This window comes from Mustela erminea, chromosome 10, assembly GCF_009829155.1.
Source record: "Mustela erminea isolate mMusErm1 chromosome 10, mMusErm1.Pri, whole genome shotgun sequence".
NCBI lineage: Eukaryota > Metazoa > Chordata > Mammalia > Carnivora > Mustelidae > Mustela > Mustela erminea.
Window position 1 is genome coordinate 29,461,865 of NC_045623.1, and position 21,911 is coordinate 29,483,775.

General features: G+C 45.4%; 1 protein-coding gene across 5 annotated transcripts in view; it reads right to left on the reverse strand.

The window, feature by feature from the left end:
- The window catches only part of SLC44A3 (solute carrier family 44 member 3), a 97,227-nt gene extending 87,636 nt beyond the window's left edge, over positions 1-9,591 (reverse strand). For 3 of the 5 annotated variants that reach the window (XM_032360593.1, XM_032360595.1, XM_032360596.1), the window contains exons 1-5: positions 9,430-9,542; positions 8,775-8,882; positions 5,201-5,343; positions 2,741-2,877; positions 1,700-1,793 (exon numbers count right to left, since the gene is read on the reverse strand). In XM_032360593.1, coding sequence (XP_032216484.1) covers positions 1,700-1,793; positions 2,741-2,877; positions 5,201-5,343; positions 8,775-8,882; positions 9,430-9,456 — 509 coding nt within the window. In that variant the 5' untranslated portion in view covers positions 9,457-9,542. Of the gene's footprint in view, positions 1-1,699; positions 1,794-2,740; positions 2,878-5,200; positions 5,344-8,774; positions 8,883-9,154; positions 9,406-9,429 lie in introns of those variants that run through there. The other 2 variants (XM_032360597.1, XM_032360594.1) reach the window with 2 other exon arrangements.
- Between the last annotated feature and the right edge of the window lie 12,320 nt (positions 9,592-21,911).

The window sequence follows — 21,911 nt, forward strand, 5'->3', positions numbered from 1 at the left end:
CAAGCTTCTCATGGAATTACAGTTGCCATTCCATTCACAGCAAGAACTCATCCACCTCTGCTTGAGCTGCAACCTGAGAAAATTCCATTCTCCTTAAATTGCCTCTGCAGGCACAGTTACAAACTGTGTTCCTTAGAAGAGTCCTTCTCAAAAGACAAATCCTGTAGGACCTCACTTACATGTGGAATCTGAAATGGTCAATTTCACAGAAGCAGGCAGTGAATGGTAGTGGCCCAAGGCCTGGAAGAGGGGAAATAGGAAGACGGTCCAAGGGTAGAAGGATAAAACAAACAAACAAACCAACCCTTCTCTCCAAGTGTTAAATAATTTAACTTACTACAACACTGCAGTTTATTTTTTTGGCTTTAGTTATGTTTCATTGAGATACATTAATGATAGCCGACAAAACTCAGAATTCTTTAAAATAAGGTATAGAAATATACAATGGATACTCCTCTCTGCAAATAACCCTCTCCTTTTTCAGTTACATGTAACACAAAGTGTTCATTTTACAAAAGAATGCCAGGAGAACAGTCAACTGTATTTTTCCTCCTATGGATCTGGAATCTACACGAGTGTTGTGTTTTGTTGTAAGTACGTCCGAGACCAGTGTTTTCTAACCCATTTCTAATGGGTTACTTGTAACCCATTAGATGATGAAAAAAATTAGTCTTAAAAAAGTGAAACAGTTGGAATTATTAGTATGCATCATACACAGCAAGGGGAAATCTTGTCATGTGAGACTTCTATTTCTGTTTTACACTTGTAAGTACATATGAAGGTATATGTCCACGGTACTGGGCAGTGATGGAATACATTTCCTACGATCGGTTCCAACCAAGAGTTTGATAAATACCGTGCTAGACAGCTGGCACATACCTTGTTCTACTTACATTATCATTACTTCTCAGGGACTCTGCACAGAGGTCTCCCTCCTCGTAAACATGTGGACAACTTTTCAAAGAATGGTAATGCAAAATAAATCTGAGTCCTCCTTCAGAACATCTCAGCATTCTAACGGGGGCCATGAGTAGTCATGGCATTTTCCCAGATACCTTCTCAATGGCTCAAATGGGAGCCATTTACCATGGCAACAACCCCTGCTTCATCACTGTAGCTTTATTCTCTAGATACCTATGAGGTACTTCCTGGGTGCCACGAACTACACTAGGGGACAGGAATGGCTGACGCTAGAAGGAGTTCACAAGCAGAATCCTTGAGAAGGACCGGTTTTCAGTCCTCATTGGGAAGAAGTGTGTGGTGGCCACTCAGCCTTGCCCATGTAGGTCTGTTCCTTTTGGAGAAATCTAGAGCTATAAAAACTAACAACATTTCATAGCAATAAAAGAGCAAAAGTAAACCGCTTCTACTTTGTAATGAATAGGTGGAGGAGAAAAAAATACATACCAACTACTTGATAAAACCACCCCATTGGTAACAACTCACGATAGCTCTAGTGTTGTGCTGTATGACAATGTGCACCTTCATTGTTGACTTTTCTCCTCTTGTGGCCTGGTTCTGAATCCACTGTCCATGACATTGTTGCAGAGTCCCTCCTTGCCTTTCCCTGGCCTTTTCTAGATGGTGGGCTCTACCAGATACCTCCTTTGTGCTTCTGACAATACCCACAGAGCAACAGATGCACGTCAAATACCCCATGACTTTTGTAGATGGAGAAGGAATAAAGGAAGCTTCTTACCTTGGAGGAACTGGCAGCCTGGGGCACAGTGAGTCTGCATTTGGATTCTGGGTGTAGTTGACGGAATTCAAACTATAAACACACAGGAAGGACCCTGGAAGCAGAAGACAAACACATTGCACCGTCTTCCTACATTGTGCTCAGCTTTGTAGGGGAACCAGGAAGAAAGCCAGAGACCTTTCACCAAACCGGGAAGGAAAGGGAATTAATCACTCAGACTTAGAAAACAGGTCTACAGGTGTTCTAAACACAAAAAGAAAAAGCATACGATCATACACATCATACAAACTGGAGGTCAGATTAGGTTCTCTCTCTACCCAACCCCCCCCCCCAAAATCTCGATTCAAAACTGGAAGTTGATAGGATTGGCATGAAAATCATTTGAAGGTTTCTGAAGTTGATTTATTGCCCAGGCTTGATTATTTTTAACCTAGCCTTGCAAATAATTTTTTTCAAAATAGGGCACACTATTTCATGGGCAGATAAACCTTGCAATGGGTGGCCTTGAATTTCTTCTACTTTCCTCTGCTTGTTTAATCCTTGTAACGTAAATCTCAAGGGTGGGCTCTGAGCCAGATACTTCAGTTACATGCATGATTAGAGCAAGGATCCACGGGCCAGCATTTTAATGAAAGAACTTACTTGTTGGCGTTTCAGCCCAGAGCCTGCAGCCCCTCTCTAGGACTGGACGTGCCCATGTGCATAGAGCTCTCTGACCTCTGTCTGAACCTGCCTCTGGGGCCTACAGGTCAGTCTACACTGTGCTCAGTAGGGACAGCCACTCCCTGGCAGTGAGCAGAGAACAGCTAGGGTTTCAGATAAATTCCAGGTAACACTGAATGAACAGTGCACAAGCCTAGGAGAAAACAATTATGGCCTTTCCTAGGCAAGAAGCAGCAGCCCCAAGGAAGGACAATTTCCAGCTTTGCAGAGAAGGCAGTGTCAGGGCAAGCTGTCTCCTCTAGGTTGGCACCACTGTGGTCACCCCGCTGTGGTTCCCAGCCTGAGGGGGAAGAGTGCGCCCCATCCCGCAGTGCCCACCATTGTTGTCTGCAAACAGCTGGACCTCTTCCAGGGTATCAAGCTGCTCTCCAGGACAGCTGGCCACGCAGAGGACAGTGGAGCTGAGCCTCACGTCCTTGACTTCCAAGTGGCAGGAGTTCATAAAGAACACGTGTCTATGCAACAGAGGGAACAGAAGACTATTAGAGCATTTCCTCTCATCGGGTTTAATTATGTGCCTTAAAAATATCCATATGTTATTAAATGTGGGAATAACATAGGCAAACGTTTATAACCAAATGCTTCATTTACCATGTATTACGCCTACTGGGGTCATCTATGGAGATACGCAGGGTAGGAACCAGGCTCCAGTGTCTCTCCTGGGAGAGAACACTAAGGGATGACCTGAGGAAGTCAATGAGGAAGCAAAGGGACTGATTAAATCTCCCAGGGGACGCTACATCAGGCCAGTGCAGAAACTACTCAGTGAAGCCCACGGAGGACATATTTGCACCTGAGTGTCCTTCAGAGAAACAGCTGAACTCAGGCAAGTGAGAAGGACAAGGGGAGAGCTGAGGCTGTGAATTAATAGCCTGCCCCTCCCTCTGCTTCCCAGCTTGAGAACGAGGAAGCTCATGAGACCCTTCCCACTCCAGCTTGGGTAGTTGGGGGACGAGAGCAAGGCCAGTTGTTGCCGTTAGTGGGGTCGTGAGCCAGGTGAGCAGTGGTAGCCCCAGACTATGCCCAGCACCTCTCATGGCTATGGAGATTGGGGGAACAGCATAAGAGCCCTAGAGGCTGCTCAGTAGGCCGTCCTCGAGGGCAGGAACCTGGAGTGGGGGTGCAGATCTCCTGGATATATGATACATACACACTTTACTTAGTTTTTTAAAAATTGTGGTAAAAAACTCATAAAATTTTACCGTCTCAACCATTTTAGGTGTAGAGTGCAGTGCCCCTAAGTACATTCCCCCTGCTGTGTGCCCATCAGCCACCCCCCATGGGACGCTGTTCACCTTGCACAACCCAAACTCTGTACCCAGTAAGCAGTAAGCCCCCCGCCCCTGGCAAGTGCCATCCTGCTTTGTCTCTGGGAATGTGACTACTCTAGTTACTTCAGAGAAGGAAATCATAAAATATTTTTCTTTGTGCAACTTATTTCACTTAGCATAATAGCCTCAAGATTTACTCATGTTGTAGCCTGTGTCAGAATTTCCTTCCTTTTTAAGGCTGAATAATATCTCATTTTAAATATATATATATATATATATATATATATATATATATATATATATATATATGGTGTGTATGTGTGTATATATACACATAGCATGAGGTTTACTCATTCATCTGTTGATGGGATGCCTCATTACTTCTAACTGTTGGCTACAGAGAATAAAATACATACTTTACAATTCCAAGAGGAACTGACCATTTCTCAGCATGCATGGGTCCATGGGTAACCCCTTCCTTCTTTTCTGTAAGTGACCCACAGGTGCAGGAGGAAACGCCAGACAGCAGTCCATGCCCCGCAGGGCAAAGCTCCTCTATTCAGCAGCAACATTCAGGGGTAGAAGAGGCCTGGTCTGAGATTTGCATTTGGTGATTTCAAATGTATATTCAGGGCCTATTTATTTCCTTATTTTTAAAGAGTTTATTTATTTATTTGACAGAGACACAGTAAGAGGGAACATAAGCAGGGGGAGTGGGAGAGGGACAAACAGGCTTCCCGCTGAGCAGGGAGCCCAATGCAGGGCTCAATCCCAGGACCCTGGGATCATGCCCTGGGTGGAAGGTGGGTGCTTAACAACTGCGCCACCCAGGACCTATTTTGATCCATAAATTTTCTCTCCTAGGAGGTGCTCTTGATCAAGTCTCAAAAATTGTGACAAGGCAGTCCTCCTCTTAGAAACATCATGGCTGGGGATTTTTGTCTCTCCGGGGATTTCTGTCTCTCTTTTCTTCTTTCTGTTTCTGTGTCAGAGATGGAGGGGGTGCTGACACCATAGTGCCGTAGTTGAGAGTGTAGACAGGGGAGGTACTGGGACACATTCCCCGGAAGTCCCAGCTGGGATTCAGGGATTTCCACTGAGATAAAATACTGTGGGTGGAGCATGACTGGTATCATATAACGGGACATGAATCTGATCCATTACGGACAACAGCAGCAGCTAACATAAAGCCTCAGCTCATGCGGTATCTCAGTGGATCCTTGTGAGGTAGGTAGAATAACCAGTTGAAAAGATGACAACTTGGCTCAGAGAGGTTAAGTACTCTGCCCCAGGCCACACAGCTGAAAAGTAGCACAGGCTGAATCTGAACTCTGGACTGGCTGACTCTAAGACCTGTGCCTTCCCAACCACACACACGCCTCCCTTTTTATGAGACAGGCTGACAGTTTTAAAAGGAGAACTAGCTTCTAAGCTCCAAATGGCTCACTGATAGAGTTCTGAAATATAGTACAGCCCCTCTAGGTTGGGGACTGACTGGAACACTTACTTTTTTAGGGTCATGTCCTGCCCTGAAAGAGGGGCCCCTTCCACTGGGGAGTTCTTCTGGCCACACACGTTGCCAAAGCTGTCATAGCCAAAGAGAAGTCTTCCTGTGGCGCCCGCTGCCACCGAGTAGCCCGTGATGAACATCTGGCAAAACCCAAGGGGCACATGAGAGCCTGGCCCATGCGCTGAAGACTCGCGCCTCACCCCCACCCTCCACCCCGCCCCCTGGAGTCACCCCCCCATCCCCGAGGGTGCTGATACAGAGTGCAGCCAGGGAGAAAGCCAAGCTCCCCAGCATCACCGGGTACTCTCCTTCAGTGACAAGGTCAGGAACCCCAGTCAGGACACTGTTACTCTCACACCTGTTTTAATAGGTTATGTAGGGAGAACGTACTTAAGGGCTGAACAGATTGTTCTCCATGTTCTCACCCCCTCACATCCCACCATCTTTTCCAAGAGTCTGTCATTTTTTTCTTCTGGGTCTAACCTCAACAGGGTAACTCAACACCCCCTCAGGTTCTTGCTTTATCTAAGGGTTCCTGGGGCACTACTTCCTCTCCAGAGCTTCCTTCCATCCCTCTCTCCTTCCTCCTCCCTTCCCTTTTCCAGAGTTTCCTTCCCTCATTCCTGCCTTCCGTTTTTCCCTCCCTCCCTTCTCCTCACCTCCCCCACCCTTTCTGCTCTTCTTCTTTTGTCTTCTATTTAGGGGACTCGGACCCTCAGGGGACAGAGGCAACACAGCAGACGCCTATCAAATACTGCCCATAGCAAGGGAGAAAATGGTGTTTGGGGATAAGTGCTTAAGATACACAAAAGAAAGGATCTCAGGAATTCTGGACAACAACATCCTGCAACCTACAGTCAGTAGTATCCAATTTAATCGTTAATATGGAATATTTGAAATTTCCGCTCAGACGATCGCACTGTATGCCTTCACTAAGCCTGTGTATCTTCCAGAATGCCCTCTTAGTGTGGTAAGCTTCCCAGCTGACAATGCACAGAAGAGCATTTAGTAATTCAGTCCCGACATAATCATTCCAGGAGTGCGGATATGCTACACCACTCAATAAAGTACAGTAATGACACCCCATGGCCCAAAGGTGCGTTGTCCCAAAGTCAAGTACGTCGCAGATACTCTTCATTCGCTACTAATGTAGAAATCAAAGTAACAGTCTTGAAGTGCCCAGCCTGTGCCAGAGACTGTTGCCAGGCGGCCACAAAGATGAACAAAATCGAGTGCCTGCTTTCAGGAAACTCAGCCTAGAAGATGGGTAGGCTCTCTGTCCCCGGCCCTCCCCAGCACCTCCTCAGCTCCAGGTCAGATTTTAGGATGAGAGAGCATCACCTTTGCTGGTGGACAGCTCCCCCACCCGGTATTTAGAGGGGGTGTGGGCTGCTGCTGACCCAGCCCCAAGCTACTTCTCTTGCCTCCTCCGCTCTCTGGAGTGTGGGAGGATCCTGACTAGATCTGGACTTGAAGGAAAGGGAAGCAGGGCTGCTGCCAGGCTCACCGGAGAGCTAACAAGGAAGGGGTAGTCTCTTCTTATCAACATTCTGTAGGTAGTATCTCCCCTGGGAAGCTGGTGGGAGGACTGGAAGCTTTGTTTTATTTTACAGTGGGAAGGAGTAGTTCACACCGAGTCCCTGCCTTACTACTTGAAACCATCCCTCTGTTCTAATTCCCAACACACAATTACAGTTCCATACGATGGGTGATAAAGCAGGAGCAGATGGATACCAGGTATGGTGAGGCGACCAAGGTCACGGTCAAGGTGCCGTGAAAGATCCAGAAAATGGAGTCTTTAAAAGGAACGGGAGAGGGCAGATGGGGGAGAACACTGCAGAGGTACATAGAAGCACACATGATCCAGAATTTGAGACGTTATGTTCTGTGTCTTATGCAAATATAAACAAAGGCCGGCACCCTGTCTTTGCAGCAGACTGCACTTGGCTGTAATTCTGACCCCCCACCCCAAACCTCCTCTGTCCTAACTTGGGGCAGCACCATCAATCACCCCATCTAGCATGCACCTTGTTACCGATCAGCGCGTCAGAAAACCAGGAAGCCTAACAGCAGAGACAGAAAAACACGCCTTGCCCTGGTTTAAGCATCTGTGGTTAAAAAATGTTGCAGAAGATGGGAAAGGCCAGTCGGCTTGAAGGGTTCTCATTATTATCCAAATGCAATACAGTAAAGAGAATACGGGCATATTTAAGGCTTTCTATTGTGCAAACAATACATTATTTGAAAGCAGTTTCCAGCTCTGTGCCACCTCTGGGATGGTTCCTAATTCTTCAGGCTGTGTGATAGGCCATCTATGAATCCTTTCCCCAGATGGCTTATTAGGCTGAGAGTTTGGTACTGATGTCCTAGGTTTGAACCCTGGAGGGGGTAGGGAAGACCACCGAATAACATGAACAGCCTAAGGTCAAGGCTGCCAGGCACCTGCAGGACAGGCGCTTGCTGCCTTTGTACACTTGGGGCCCGGAGGAACAGCAGCATCTGCAGGGAAGCTGAGGAGGATGCAGTGCAGGAACACACTCTCCTGGCTCCTACAGGAGGGCCTGGAGGGCCGTAACTTGACAAACCACAGCACTCAGTCACACCTTTAAGACCCAACCTTCCACGGTACCTGTAACCCTGCCGTCAAGAGAAACCAGTAGGTAAAGTGAACAAATGAAAATGCCTTTTGAAAGAAAGAGGAACTTGGAAAGAGAACCAAACATGGTATAGCAGGGTCTATTCAAATGGAAATCTTTGCAACAAAAGTAATTACTACAGGGTAGCTGTAATGCTGCTTTGTAAATTAATCATTAACCATGCGGCTAACAGTGTGCCCCAATCCAGAATGGATCATCTCAAGAACCTGGTCTTTCCAGAAGCTGAGTGGGACTCCTCCCGCTGTGACCTATAACTCTAAAGTTATCAAAGCACCAAGATTTAGCTGCCAAGAGACCCTCCCAGGACTAAAATGGCACAGCCTGATAAGGTCTACCAGCAATCCTATTTAACTGGAACTAGAATGGGAAAAAAATCATTACCTATCTAACTCGAGTTTATATCAAAGGCTCCTTTCCCCGTTAACTGCTAAACACAACAGACCGAGCGTGTGTACACCGTGCTCAGCTAAAGTGAGAGCCATTTATCTATAGGCTCACCCTGGAATTTTCTGTATCAGAAGAATGGCAAACAGGTGCCAACTACTTCGTTTGGAGGGTTGGGATGGTGAAAGAACTGGCACGCAGTGAGCTCAGATAGGGGACCACACACTAGCATATAAATAACAATCCTAAAAGGTGATTCTCATTTCCTAATGGAGGCTCCCATTAGAATGTGGCCTGATGCTGTAAGACAGACAGTCCAACTTAGCCAGTCACCTGACAGGAATTCCCCAGGACTGATGTTTCTTCGGTGGTAAGGGCAGCTGTCTCTCACTGCAGCACGGATCTTAACCTGGTACCACCTGGAGACCTGGGCTTCCCCGGGGAAGGCACCAGGAAGGCGACTGCTGTTTGGGCCCAGTCATTTCAGGGCACAGGCTGTGCTCTCTTCCCTACTGGGCACCCATACTCACCAAACCAGTCCAGAAGAGAAAGAACAGGAATAGCCATGTCGTATCTGTGCATTTCCTATAAAGCTGAGGTCTCCACTCTCTTTGCCGGGGGGTTCTCTCTGCAGAAGCCTTCCAGATAAAAGAAAAAAAAAAAAAAAAAAAAGCGGGGCGGGGGGGGGGGGTGAACTTGAGGAAAGGCGGTTCAATAATCCTATGGGTCCCAACCTGCAGCCAAAAGTACTGAAGACTGTTCAAAGTAACTTTTCTTTCTTTTCCTTATTCCTCTCTTTTCCTTTTATTTATTTTTTTAACGTGGCCCCCCGAAGTTTTCAACAGAGACTTTGAAACACCCCCTCTGTGCGGAGCGGACCTGAAGTCCCCAGCCGCCCGCCAAGCCTTACCTGGAGGTGCCCCTGCAGGCGGCCCCAAGTTTGTGCTCCGCAGCCAGCCTCTCCCTCGCCTCCGCCCCAGCCGCTGAGTGGGGGTCCTTCCCGCCAGGTGTCCCCAGGACTCGGCGGCGCCGGGGCGGGGGCTGTATCCGCCAGAATTGGGGAAGGCGGAATCGTGCAAGAAGGTCGCCCGAACCTGCTCCCAGGACCCCAGGCCTCCCGTGGGACCTCCCCCCACCCCACTCCCGGCAAGCCCCGTCGCCCCGGGGCGCTGCGAGGTCGCTCACCAGGTACTGGGCGCCGGGGCACTGCATCCTACGCTCCGGGGCCGGGCGGGGGGACTGGGAGCCGACGGAGCGCCCGCGGCGGGGGAGCTCGGGGCCGGGAGGCCCAGCGGCCGGGAGAGACGCAGCGCCGCCGCGCGGCCGCCTTACAGAGCCACGGCCTTGACCCCGGGCGCCACCTGAGCGGCTCTGGCCCCGCCCAGGTCAGTCACCTGTTCGCGGGAGTGCCGCCTTTTTCTAGGGCCTTAGGCCTCCACCACCTGTGCGGTGGCACCTGCGGGGGTATCCCGCCCGTTTCCCGACCCAAGCGCAGACCCGGGCCGGCCACGATCCGAATGAACGGGTCGGCCACTGCAGAGAGTAAGAAGTAGAAAGTCTCTGCAAGTCCTTCCCCGCGGGTGGGGAACGGTCATAGGTAGCTAACGGTAAATGGCACTTACCAGGGGCCGGCTTCTCTTCTAAGGGCTTCACAAGCTTTGTTCAATAATCGATTAGGCAGAAGTCACTGTTATCTGCGAAACAATGAGGGAAACTGAGGTCCAGCAAAGCAGTGATGGCGTATGCTAGTAAGCATGCTAGTAAGCTCTAGAACTGTGAGTTGAACCCAGGTACTCAAGCAGGCACTTTCAGGGTGGTTCCTTGCCAACACCAGTGTATGAATCATGAAACTAAAACAAAGAGAAATATGAAGCATCAAAAATTGCAATGAATGTTCGTTGATGCTATGTATTAATAACGTGGGATAAATATAGGAAAACAGATACAGCTGAGGAGGAATTAGCGTTGGGAAGAAGTTTCAGCAACTCTCCAGAGGCAGCAGGACAAGGTTAAAAAAAGGAAATAAGATAGCTTACTTGCTTTTGTTTTAATTTTTTAAAGGATTTTATTTATTTATTTGACAGAGAGAGAGAGAGAGAGAGAGAGCACAAGCTGGGGAGCAGCAGGCAGAGGGAGAGGGATAAGCAGGCTTCCCGTGGAGCAGGAAGCGGGAAGTGGTGCTCAATCCCAGGACCCTGGGATCATGACCTGAGCTGAAGGCAGACACTTAACTGACTGAGCCACCCAGGTGCCCCAAGGCAGTTTATTTTAAATATCCTAATTAATATCAAGGATAGAGCTAGAGCAGAAAAGGAGTGATAAAAAATGGAGAAGAGGAAATATTTGAAGACCTAAGGGTAATAAATTCTAAGATTGAAAGAATAAATAAATAAACCTCAGATTGCATCGGAAAATCTCATGCCAAATATATATTTCAAATACCTTTTTTATTTGTTTTAGGAATTTTCTAAGAATCCATTCACTGGAGCAATGGACCAACTACCCAACTAGTTCTCATCAGAACAACAGCTCCTACTCTGACCCATGGATCAGTCAACTCACTTATCACAGGATTGCACTCTTTAAGACCCTCTTTAAACCCTCCCCTTGCAGTGTCCAGGAATTCTCAACTATGGCACGCCCAAATTGCTTAATCGAATCAGCCTGTTCGCATTGAAGGACCCATCTTATACAAGACCCTGAAAAATCTATAAATATCCCATCTTGAAACACATCAAACATGTTCATAAGAAATTTATAAACAGTACTAAATAAAAATAAAACATCATTGATTGCCTTTAGAAGTTTCTAGGGGTCGACTCATTATTTTGAAAACTGGCTAAGGAAAGGGAAAAAAAATCAAGCACATATCCTGCCTCTCCTATACAAACTATAGGGTAATCACATGGCTGATGAAGGAGATTTTACTTTATAGAAATATCCTGGCTTACATAAATGCAGAAGGAAAGATAGAACTTAGGATATGAGAGTCTGCCAAACATGACAACAAAGGGACAATCAGACATCAGTCTTCCACCAGTGGAGAATGCATTGCCACCTGCGAGGTAGTCAACCCAAAAACTCTACATGAATCTGACTACCAATTTATAAAAAATATAGGGAATAGAGGAACAAGTCAAATGACATCCCAGGGACGCCATCAGCAGATCCAAGAATGGGAGAGTCCCAGATACATGACCTAGCTTTAACATCATCCACAATAGTAGCAGCAGCAAAAAGATTATAAGAAGAAGAAGAAGAAAAAAAAGACAGATGGGAAACCTATAAATTAAAAGAGATTTGGAAGGTATTTTAACACATAATAGGAGATATTGTTTAGCTTCAGATTAAACCAACTGGAAAAATGAAAGGAAAGACCTTTCAGGGGATTATCTGGTTGAATATTTGATACTCTGAAGTAATTCATATTTAGGAATCTGGGGATCTGATGATGTCATTAGGATTACATTTAGGGAGAGTCTTTATCATTTAGATTTACATACTGAAACTTCTATAAAATGGTAGACTATCTGGGATTTGCTTCAAAAAATCCAGGTCAACCATTTTATGGCAAAACAAAAAATAGACTCAAAATGGATAAAAGATCTAAATGTGAGATAGGAGTCCATCAAAATCATAGAGGAGAACACAGATAGCAACCTCTTTGACCTTGACCACAGCAACTTCTTGCTAGACATATCTCCAAAGACAAGGAAACAAAGGCAAAAATGGACTATTGGGACTTCATCAAGATAAAAAGCTTTTGCACAGCAAAGGAAAACAATACTTGCAAATGATATTGTCTTAGTCATTTAGGGGCTAGTATCCAAAATATATAATAAAATTATACAACTCAACACCAAAAACAAACAAACAAACCCACTTTAAAAACGGATAGAAGACATAAACAGACATTTCTCCAAAGAAGACACACAAATTGCCAACAGACACACGAAAAAATGCTCCACATCACTGGGCATCAGGGAAACACAAATCAAAACCACAATGAGATACCACCTCACACCAGTCAGAACAGCTAAAATTAACAACTCAGGAAATGACAGATGCTGGCGAGGATGCGGAGAAAGGGGACCCTATTTTTAAAAATATTTAAAAATATTTTTAAATTTAAATTCAAGTAATTGTTGGTGGGAATGCAAACTGGTGTAGCCTCTCTGGAAAACAGCATGGAAGTTCCTCAAAAAGTTGAAAATAGAGCTACCCTATGACCCAGCAATGGCATTACAAAGTATTTACCCCAAAGATACAAAAATAGTGATCCAAAGGAGTACCTATATCCCAATGTTTATAACAGCAACGTCCACAATAGTCAAACTTTGGAAAGAGCCTAGATGTCCATCAACAGATGAATGGATAAAGAAGATGTGGTATACACACACACACACACACACACACACACACACACACACACACACAGTGGAATACTACTTAGTCATAAAAAAGAAATCTTGCCCTTTGCAATGACGGGCATGGAACTAGAGGGTATTATGCTAAGTGAAATAAGTTAATCAGAGAAAGACAATTTATCATATGATCTCACTCGTATGTGGAATTTTAGGAACAAAACAGAAGATTGGGATGCCTAGGTGGCTCAGTCATTTAAGCAGCTGCCTTTGGCTTGGGTCGTAGTCCTGGGATCCTGGGATTGAGTCCCTAGTCGGGCTCCTTGCTCTGCGGGGAGCCTGCTTCTCCCTCTCCCTCTGCCTGTCACTCCCCCTGCTTGTGCTCTTTCTCTCTCTGACAAATAAATAAAATCTTAAAAAGAGAAAAACAGAGGATCATAGGGGAAGACAGGCAAAAATAAAACAAGATGAAATCAGAGAGGGAGGTAAACCAGAAGAAACTCTTAATCATAGGAAACAAACTGAGGGTTACTGGAGGAGAGGTGTTGGGGAGATTTGGTAACTGGGTGATGGACAGTAAGGAGGGCACGTGATGTAATGAGCACCGGCTATCATATAAATCTGATAAATCACTGAACTCTACCTCTGAAACCAATAACACACTCCATATTAATTACTTGAATTTAAATTTAAAAATATTTTTAAAAATCTAGGGCAAAGGGCAATGGACAGAGGTGTGGGGGTAAACAAGAATGACCATCTACCGTAACTGCTGAAGTTGGGGAAATAAAAATGGGGGTGCATTATTTTCTCTGCTTTTTGTGGGTTTGAAGCTTTACATACACACACACACACACACACACACACACACACACACACACACAGTAAAACCACAGTGCCTGCCCCCTCCAGAGCCTCCACTTAGGAAGTCTCTGACACTTACTGTAGGCAGGGCCCTGTTAGTGAGTATACTTGCCTTTTCTCCCGTTTACTCCCCACGTCATCAGCCTGATGGCTCAGCTGGCCCCATGAGTTTTCAAGAGGCAACAGCCCCCGCTTGGCTTAGGATGGTTGTGTCTGCAGACCTATTGGCCCAGCCAGTTTTGCTCTCACAGTTTTGCTCCCCTTCAAGGTCCTCTGCAACCCTCCTGGGCCCCTGGTGCTCCTGTAGCACTTTGGCCACTTCTACTGGAATCTTCTACAGGAACCTTCCCATCCCCTTCCGCATACTGCCTCTTCCGCCCGTCTAGCCCTAAGTTCTTTGTGGTTCTCACATTTGTCCTGATAATCGAATCCATATCTCTTCAAAGTCTTTGGCCCTTGCTTAACTTCTGGCTGCTCTCTGCAGGTGCTAGATTTGTGCCCCTGTCCCAATTTGGCCACATGGAGATGCAGTTAGGACCACAGAGGCTGCCCACTTTGTTTTCAAGCATGTGACCACTACTTCTTTGGGTCAGGTCTCTTAGGTTTGGGCCAAAGTCTGAGCTAAACTTCAGCCTGCACGTCTCATTGACCCGGTGCTTTGCAGCCAGCATCTGGGGAAAAACAGATTTCCCACCCCTCATCCCACTTTCCTCAAGCTTCCACCGTCACCTCACTAGCTCTGTGGCTGAGCTCCCGGCATGCTTTGAACCACAGCCTGACACCCTATGGTTGATATAGTGGAATGCTGGATGTGATAAAGTCTCTTCTCTTGCAGGAATAAGGGCTCCCCTAAGAAAGTCAGTTGCTGAAGGCTCCAGAGTAGGCAGGACCATCAACTAGGCCTGAAGGTCCAGATCTTTTTTTACCCAACATTGTTTTTCTCATGTTTGGTTTTAAAATTGAGGCTGGCCCTTCATAGACTTATCCAGATAAGTTAACCACAGACTTGTTGACTCTAATATGGAAAAGTAGAACACATTTCTGAGTCTTCAAATTCTGCTCGATCTAATCTGTTTTCCTTTGTCCCACCGTTCCCGGGTAGTCAGATTTCAATATTATTTGTGTACAAACCAGTTCTCTGATCTTCTTGGTGTTTAACATTTGAGCAAGGTGAGCCCTGTTATGATAAACCTCAAGACGTGTCCAACTTTCCTTCACCAGCTGTTTGTAGCTATCTCTAGGACACTTTGTATCCCCACCAGTCTGCAGAAACGGTTTTCTTCTTTCTCAGTCTTTCAATGAATGCTGACAGTTCTAACAACACAGCCATCAGAAAGCCTGTAGAACCATCTTTGCTGGGACTGAGGACTGAACAGAAGGAAGTATGACCTGATCCCTCTTGTGTGTTCTGGGAGACTTTAGACCTTGTGTCAGTTTCTGAGCGCTGCTACAACAAATCTCCCCAAATTTGGTGGCCCAACACAACAGAAATGCATTTTCTCATGGCTCTGGAGGCTAGAAGTCTGAAATCAAGGTGCTGGCAGGGTCCTGCTCCCTCTGAAGACTCTAGAAAAGAAGAATCTTTCCTTTCAGCTGGCTGAATGCCCCTTGGCTTGGGGCTGCCTCGTTTTGATCTCTGTCTCCGTCTTCACATGGCCTTCTTTCCTGGGCTACCATGTGCTTCCTTTTTGTCTTTTATAAGGACACCCTTATATTGGATTTAGAGACTACACGAGGCAGTCTGGGATGACTTCTTCAGATCCTTACCTTAACTACCTACATCCCAAATAAAGCCACATTCTGAGTGAGATTCCAGTAGATGTATTTTTTTCAGGGTGGGGAGCATTATTTAACCCACTACAGAGCTACAGGTGCTACTTGAAGAAAATGTCTTGTGGTTTAGAATATACCCTTCTTGGGGCATCTGGGTGGCTCAGTGGGTTAAGCCTTTGGCTCAGGTCATGATCTCAGGGTCCTGGGATCCAGCCCCAAATCGGGCTCTCTGCTCAGCAGGGAGCCTGCTTCCCCCTCTCTCTGCCTACCTCTCCGCCTACTTGTGATCTCTCGCTCTCTCTTTGTCAAATAAATAAATAAAATATTTTTTTAAAAAAAGAAATAAAGAAATATACCCTTCTCTCTATCCCCCTCAGAGCATCACACTGTTCATTAGTCCATTGCAGACTGGCCCACAGCGTGTGTGTGTATGTGTGTGTGTGTGTGTGTGTGTGTACAACTATTAATGCTGCTTTGAGAAGTACTATTAGGGACTATACACTTTTGGAGGACACGGTCAGTTCAATAGGTTGATATGTGCAGGCTCTTCAATAGCGAGGGTGGAGTGATTTCTAAAACACCTGGAAAGCCCTTCTTCCCATGCTTTGCTGACCTGGTGCTGAGGTCAGTGCTACCTCAAATTTCTCAGAGACAAAGGCCTTTTAGTCTACACTGAAGGCAAACAGAATACAAATGGCCTTGGGAGAGGGCATTTGAGTAATAACTCCATGCAAAGATATGAATGACTAATACCAGATTCTCTTCTTATCAAAGGTCTCAATAGAGGGCAGAGGATACCTGGATGTCAAGGTCACTAGGGCTTCTGAAGACAGAGGGGTGGCATGCAAGTGCCAGACCAAAGCCCAGAAGTCAAACCTTCTCAGGGTCAGTGCTATCGTTGCACAGTTTCATGCTTTATGACTGGAAGGACTCATCTGTTTAACCAGAACTGTAGAACTACATTTGCATTTTTGACAACAATAACTGATACATAAAGATATCATCTATTTTTGCTTCCTACCAAATATCTGACATTGGAATTTTTAATAGATACAGGTAGAATCATCTGGAAGACACACTGAGTTTTCTTTTCATTTCTTTTTTGAAGGTTTTATTTATTTATTTGGCAGACAGGGAGAGCACAAACAGGGAGAGAGGATGAAGCAGGCTCCCTGCTGAACAGAGAGCTCAATGTAGGGCTGGATCCCAGGACCCCGAGATCATGACCTGAGTGGAAGGTAGAGGCTTAACCCAGTGGGCCACCCTGAATTTTATTTTCTAATATGGTGTTATATTTGATTACCTGTAGCTTTTTCTTTCCTTTCATTCAACAGTTAACCCATCCATTTGGATCAAGTGTGTAGTGTTGTAAAAATGGAAAAAAAAAAAACAAAAAACCACTGACATGAATGTGTACTGTTTTAAAAATTCTTACATGCGAGGTGCCTGGGTAGCTCAGTGGGTTAAAACCTCTGCCTTCGGCTCAGGTCATGATCTCAAGATCCTGGGATCGAGCCCCACATCAGGGTCTCTGCTCAGTGGGGAGTCTGCTTCCCTCTTCTCTCTGCCTCTCTGCCTACTTGTGATTTCTCTCTGTCAAATAAATAAATAAATTCTTTAAAAAAAAAAATTCTTACACGCAAACGTTTTGAGAGGCAAGTGTGCCTATTTCTCCTGAATCATATCAAGCCAGCAATCTCATCTTTTTCTGTTCTGGGTGGGGGAAGAGGGAAAGGTGAGAGAGAGAGACAAGAAGCGCAGGGGGGTGGGGCACGGTGCTACGGATGGAAAGAGCAGTAAGTCAAGAGGTGGAAGCTCGTCGCCAGCTGTAGGACATTAGGCAAACCTCTTTTCTCTCTGGGCCTCTTCCTAACACAAGAGAAGAGCCAGGTTCTTCTATGTCTTTTTTGAGCTCAGAAATCCTATGATTTAAAATCACATGGCGTAGGTACAGAGACCAAAACCCCAGAGTAAGAAAAAGAAAGCAAATGATGGAAATGAACAAAAATAGAAGTGACAATATACTAGAGATGATCAATGAAAATAAAACCAAACCTTGTTATTTGAAAAGACTGAAATAATAATAATAAAAAAAGCAACCCTCCGCAAGGCAGATCAATAAAGTAGGTTGGAGATAAAATATGCAAAATAGCCAGCCTTTAACAAGAGGATATTAAGGTACACAGTGATCCGTGATGGGACGCCCCTTTCTACTTGTTTTTTTCTCTCCCATCCTCCTTAGTTTTTCTCTCCTTATATATTTTTTGTATTCTTAATTTGCCTTCATTCTGTATCCCCACATCATATCTGCTATTGACACTTGCTCTCTTAGACCCCTGGGGATTGTAAACCTCAGACCAGCTTCTGGCAAAGCCCTGGCGTTGAGGGCTGATATAGTTGCTGTTCTCTTACACCAGGTGGCGCTGTAAGCCAGTGGCTGGGGAGTCAAATCCCCATAAATTGTAGTGTGTTTTTCTTTTGGTCCTAAGATCTTTTCCTTTATTATTTATGTTTGCATTTTTACATTTCCAAAATTGTGAGACATCTTACACTCAGTTTATAGATTTACTGTAGAATTTTATGCCCTCTGAAAGCTGTTACTAAATTGATGTTTCTTCTTATCAAATCTTAACATTGTCTTAGAATGGAGGACATTTGATATGTTATGAATATTAGCACTAGCTGGAATGTGTTGATCACCCGTGGATAATATTAAAAAATCACTGAACATAAGTTCTTACTGAAGAATTAGAAGTGATGTACTCTCAGGGCTCCTGGGTGACTCAGGCACTTACGCATCTGGCTTGATTTCTGCTCAGGTCATGATCACAGGGTCGTGAAATGGAGCCCCATTTCGGGCTCTCTGCTTTGTGTGGAGTTGACTTAAGACTCTCTCTCCCTCTCCCTCTACCCTTCCCCCTCAAATGAATAAATAAATCTTTACAAAAAATAAAAGCGATATACTCTTTATTTGTCAGAGAATCACTGCAGATTTGGAGTTGGAGAGACCCAGGGGTTTGGAACCAGGCTCGGGCACTTACCAGGGGTCGATCTTGGATAAACTTCTTATTCTCCATAAGCCTCAGTTTCCTCATCTTTAAAATGGTGAGAACAATGGCTAATTCGGAAGATTGTTATTGTATGCCTACCGTATAACGTGGCTCACAACAGTTTTCATGAACTGCAGGTGGTGTTCCATAATTTTTAAAAGCTTAGGTTAGCAGTGTGAAATGTGAAACAGACACCTGTTAATTTACAACAAACAGGGAGAATGCACCTGTGCTCTTCAACGAGCAAGCTAATTGGCCTGGGGCTGCGGCTACCTGGCCCTTGGTCGGCTCGCAGCCTGGATGGTGCTGCTTTACCATCTCCAACAGTTTGGGTGCTGAAGCAGAATCTTCTGGGGGTGTTTGTTAAACAGGTAGATTACAGGACCCACCTAGACCTGCTATATTAAAAATCTCTGGAGATGGGGAACAAAATGTTCTTTAAAACGAGCTCTTCGTATTGTTTGTAGGGACACAAAAATATGGCAACTCTGACCAGACTAGTGCTGCGATCATTCTAACTTAGCTTAATTTCTGTAGTCCTGTGTTTGAATGATAGGATGTTCTTTCTTTCTTTTTTTTTTTTTTAAGATTTTATTTATTTGTCAGAGAGAGAGAGAGAGCAGGAGCAAGGGGAGCAGCAGGCAGGGGAAGAGGCAGGCTCTCAGCTGAGCAAGGAGCCCAATGTGGGGCTCGATTCCAGGGCACTGGGATCATGACCTGAGCCAAAGACAGATGTTTAACCAACTGAGCCACCCAGGCATCTCATGATATCACGATTTTTAAGTCGCTTATGGGGCAGTGGAAAAACAAGACTAAAGGACTGCTCTGGTTCCCGCTGCTCTTTCTGCTTCCCCGCACCAGCCAGCTGCCTGTGCAGGGCTTTCTACCAGCTTTGGGAATGGATCTTGAACCTGCAAGAGGAATAAGTTCCAGAGATCTCAAACATAGTGGAGAGATTATCATGGATAATACTGTATTTGTGTTCCCACATTACTAAGAGGCACCATCCTCAATGTTCTCAGCCCAAAATAGAACAGGAAATTCTGTGACGTGATGGACGTGTTAGCTAACCTTACGGCAGTGATGATGTTGCAATATATAAATGTAACCCATCATACACTTTGTACCCCTTAAATGTATGCAGTGTCATATGTCAATGCTATCTCAATTTAAAAAGTTAAAAAAAAAAAAAAAGAATGGGGTTTGATTGGATGGCCATGCCAACGATGGAGTCAGAAAATGAGAATTCTGAGTGAGGGTTCTAGACACCTGATGTCTAACTTTTTAAATGTCTCCACTATTTTGGCATTTTTTGATGAGTATGATTTACTTCACAAATATGTGCCAATGGCTCCCCAAGTCCCAGGCTCAGACAGTTACTACACAGCCCACAAGGGCTAGAGCATGTGGTTTTTGGAGCTGGGAGAGCAAGCTGCACCAGCTCACCCCGCAGAGCCGAGTTTCCAGAAAGAGGGCCCCCCTCCTCCCACACCACCCCATCCCGTCAGTCATGACCTGTGTCTGGGCACGTGCTCTTCCAGCTGCCGGCCAAAGAGTGGTTGGTCGGACTGTCAAGGCTCCTATTCTATTTATGAGCTCTCTCAAAATATCAAACTGCCTGCTGAACCTAATTTTATTCCTTCTCAAATGATTGCCTTGAGGGTAGCTTCAAGTGCCAACAAACTTGAACATACAATTGGCATCTATACACACGCACACATGCACACACGTATATACGAATATGTATATTTGGCGGTAGGTCTAGCGTGCTGTCACTTCTGCACACTTAGTCTACTGCTCTCGGTCAAAACTGTGTTCTGGGACACAGTTCAATGATGGAGGCGCCGGGCCACGTGGAGTAAACCACACACAGCGCTGAGCGTCAGCTCGGGATGGAGCGGGAGCGGGGTCCAGGGCAGGGATGTGAATTACTACTCACGGCCAGAGGACACAACTGCCATGATCGCAGAGCTTACAACGGCACTTAGAGCATGGGAAAACACACATGGCCGTTTCCTGCATGGGTTGGCATGTCTATTGACTTTTTGGGTGAGCTATTTCAGAGATAAATGGCAATGCAATAAAACAGAATAGCATGCCTGCTCCGGATCATTATGTGTGCCTTCACTTTCTTAATGATACAGGGTCATTCCCAGGAACAGCAATTATTGTACTACGTGATCATATTGAGAATTACTGGGAACAGCTTGCAGGGATAGTAGTGGGCAGGTAACTTTGCCCAGCCCAGCCTTCTCTGTCCCACTCCCCGTGCCGGGGTCTGCTCGTTACTATGTGTGCCTCTTGCTCCTCCTGCCACTCTGTCTCTCTTGTCCTCTTCTATCTTATTTGGCTACATGAGTAGCCACATTTAATTGAGGCATAACTGGCACTGAACTTTATATTCAGGTGTGCAACATAATGATTTGTTATATGTATACATTGTAAAATGACCACTGCAGCAAGTCTAATGAACATCCATTCCCTCTCAGTTACAGAACTGGTTTTCTTGGGATGAGAACTTTTAACATCTACTCTCTTAGCAACTTTCAAATATTGACTATAGTCAGCATGCTGTCCATTACATCCCCAGACTTCTATTTCTTTTGCAGCTGGAACTTTGTATGTTTTGATTCTCTCCATCCATTTCACCCACCCCTAACCTCGGACAACCATCAGTCTGTTCTCCACGTCTATGAGCTGGTTTTTCTGGTTTTTAAGTTTCCACATACAGGAGTCCCCCTTATCCACAGTTTTGCTTTCTTATTTTGGCTCCCGCCTCATAAAGGGAACTCAGTGGAGCCCCGGATAAAGTACAGCATAATAATTAAGGGCTCAAAGGCACCTGGGTGGTGCAGTTGGTTAAGTGTCTGACCTTTGATTTCAGCTAAGATGATGATCTCAGGGTTGTGGGATCGAGCCCTGCATTGGGCTGCATGCTCAGTGCGGATTCTGCTTGGGATTCTCTCTCTCCCTCTGCCCCTCCCCTCTTGCTCATGCTCTCTCTCTCTCTCAAAATAAATTATCTTTTAAAACAACAATCAAGGGCTCAAATTCTGGAGCTTGAAGATCTACGCTGTCCCATACTGGTTGTGTGGAATTGGACAAGTTACAATCTTTTCAGGACTCAGTTTTCTTATCTGTTAAACAGGCATAATAATACCTTCCTCTTTGCTGTGGGAATTAAATGAGATTAGATAAGCTAGTTTTAACACAATCCCTAATACACGATAAGTATTCAATACCTGCTAGTTGTTACTTTTCTTATTTTTTCCTGTTCATCCTAGCATTCCCACTTCGAAAGTATTTGTCTAGCTGTGCTTGCTTTTGTAAACTGCTTCAAATGTTTTTTTAGAGCAAGGCTGCGTACAAATGCATAATTCAAATTATCAGTGCCTTTTTTTTTTTTTAAGATTATTTATTTATTTATTTGTTTGACAGAGAGAGATCACAAGTTTGCAGAGAGGCAGGCAGAGAGAGAGGGGGAAGTAGCCTCCCCGCAGAGCAGAGAGCCCGATGCGGGGCTCGATCCCAGGTCTCTAGGATCATGACCTGAGCTGAAGGCAGAGGCTTTAACCCACTGAGCCACCCAGGTGCCCCTTACCAGTGCCTTTTTAAA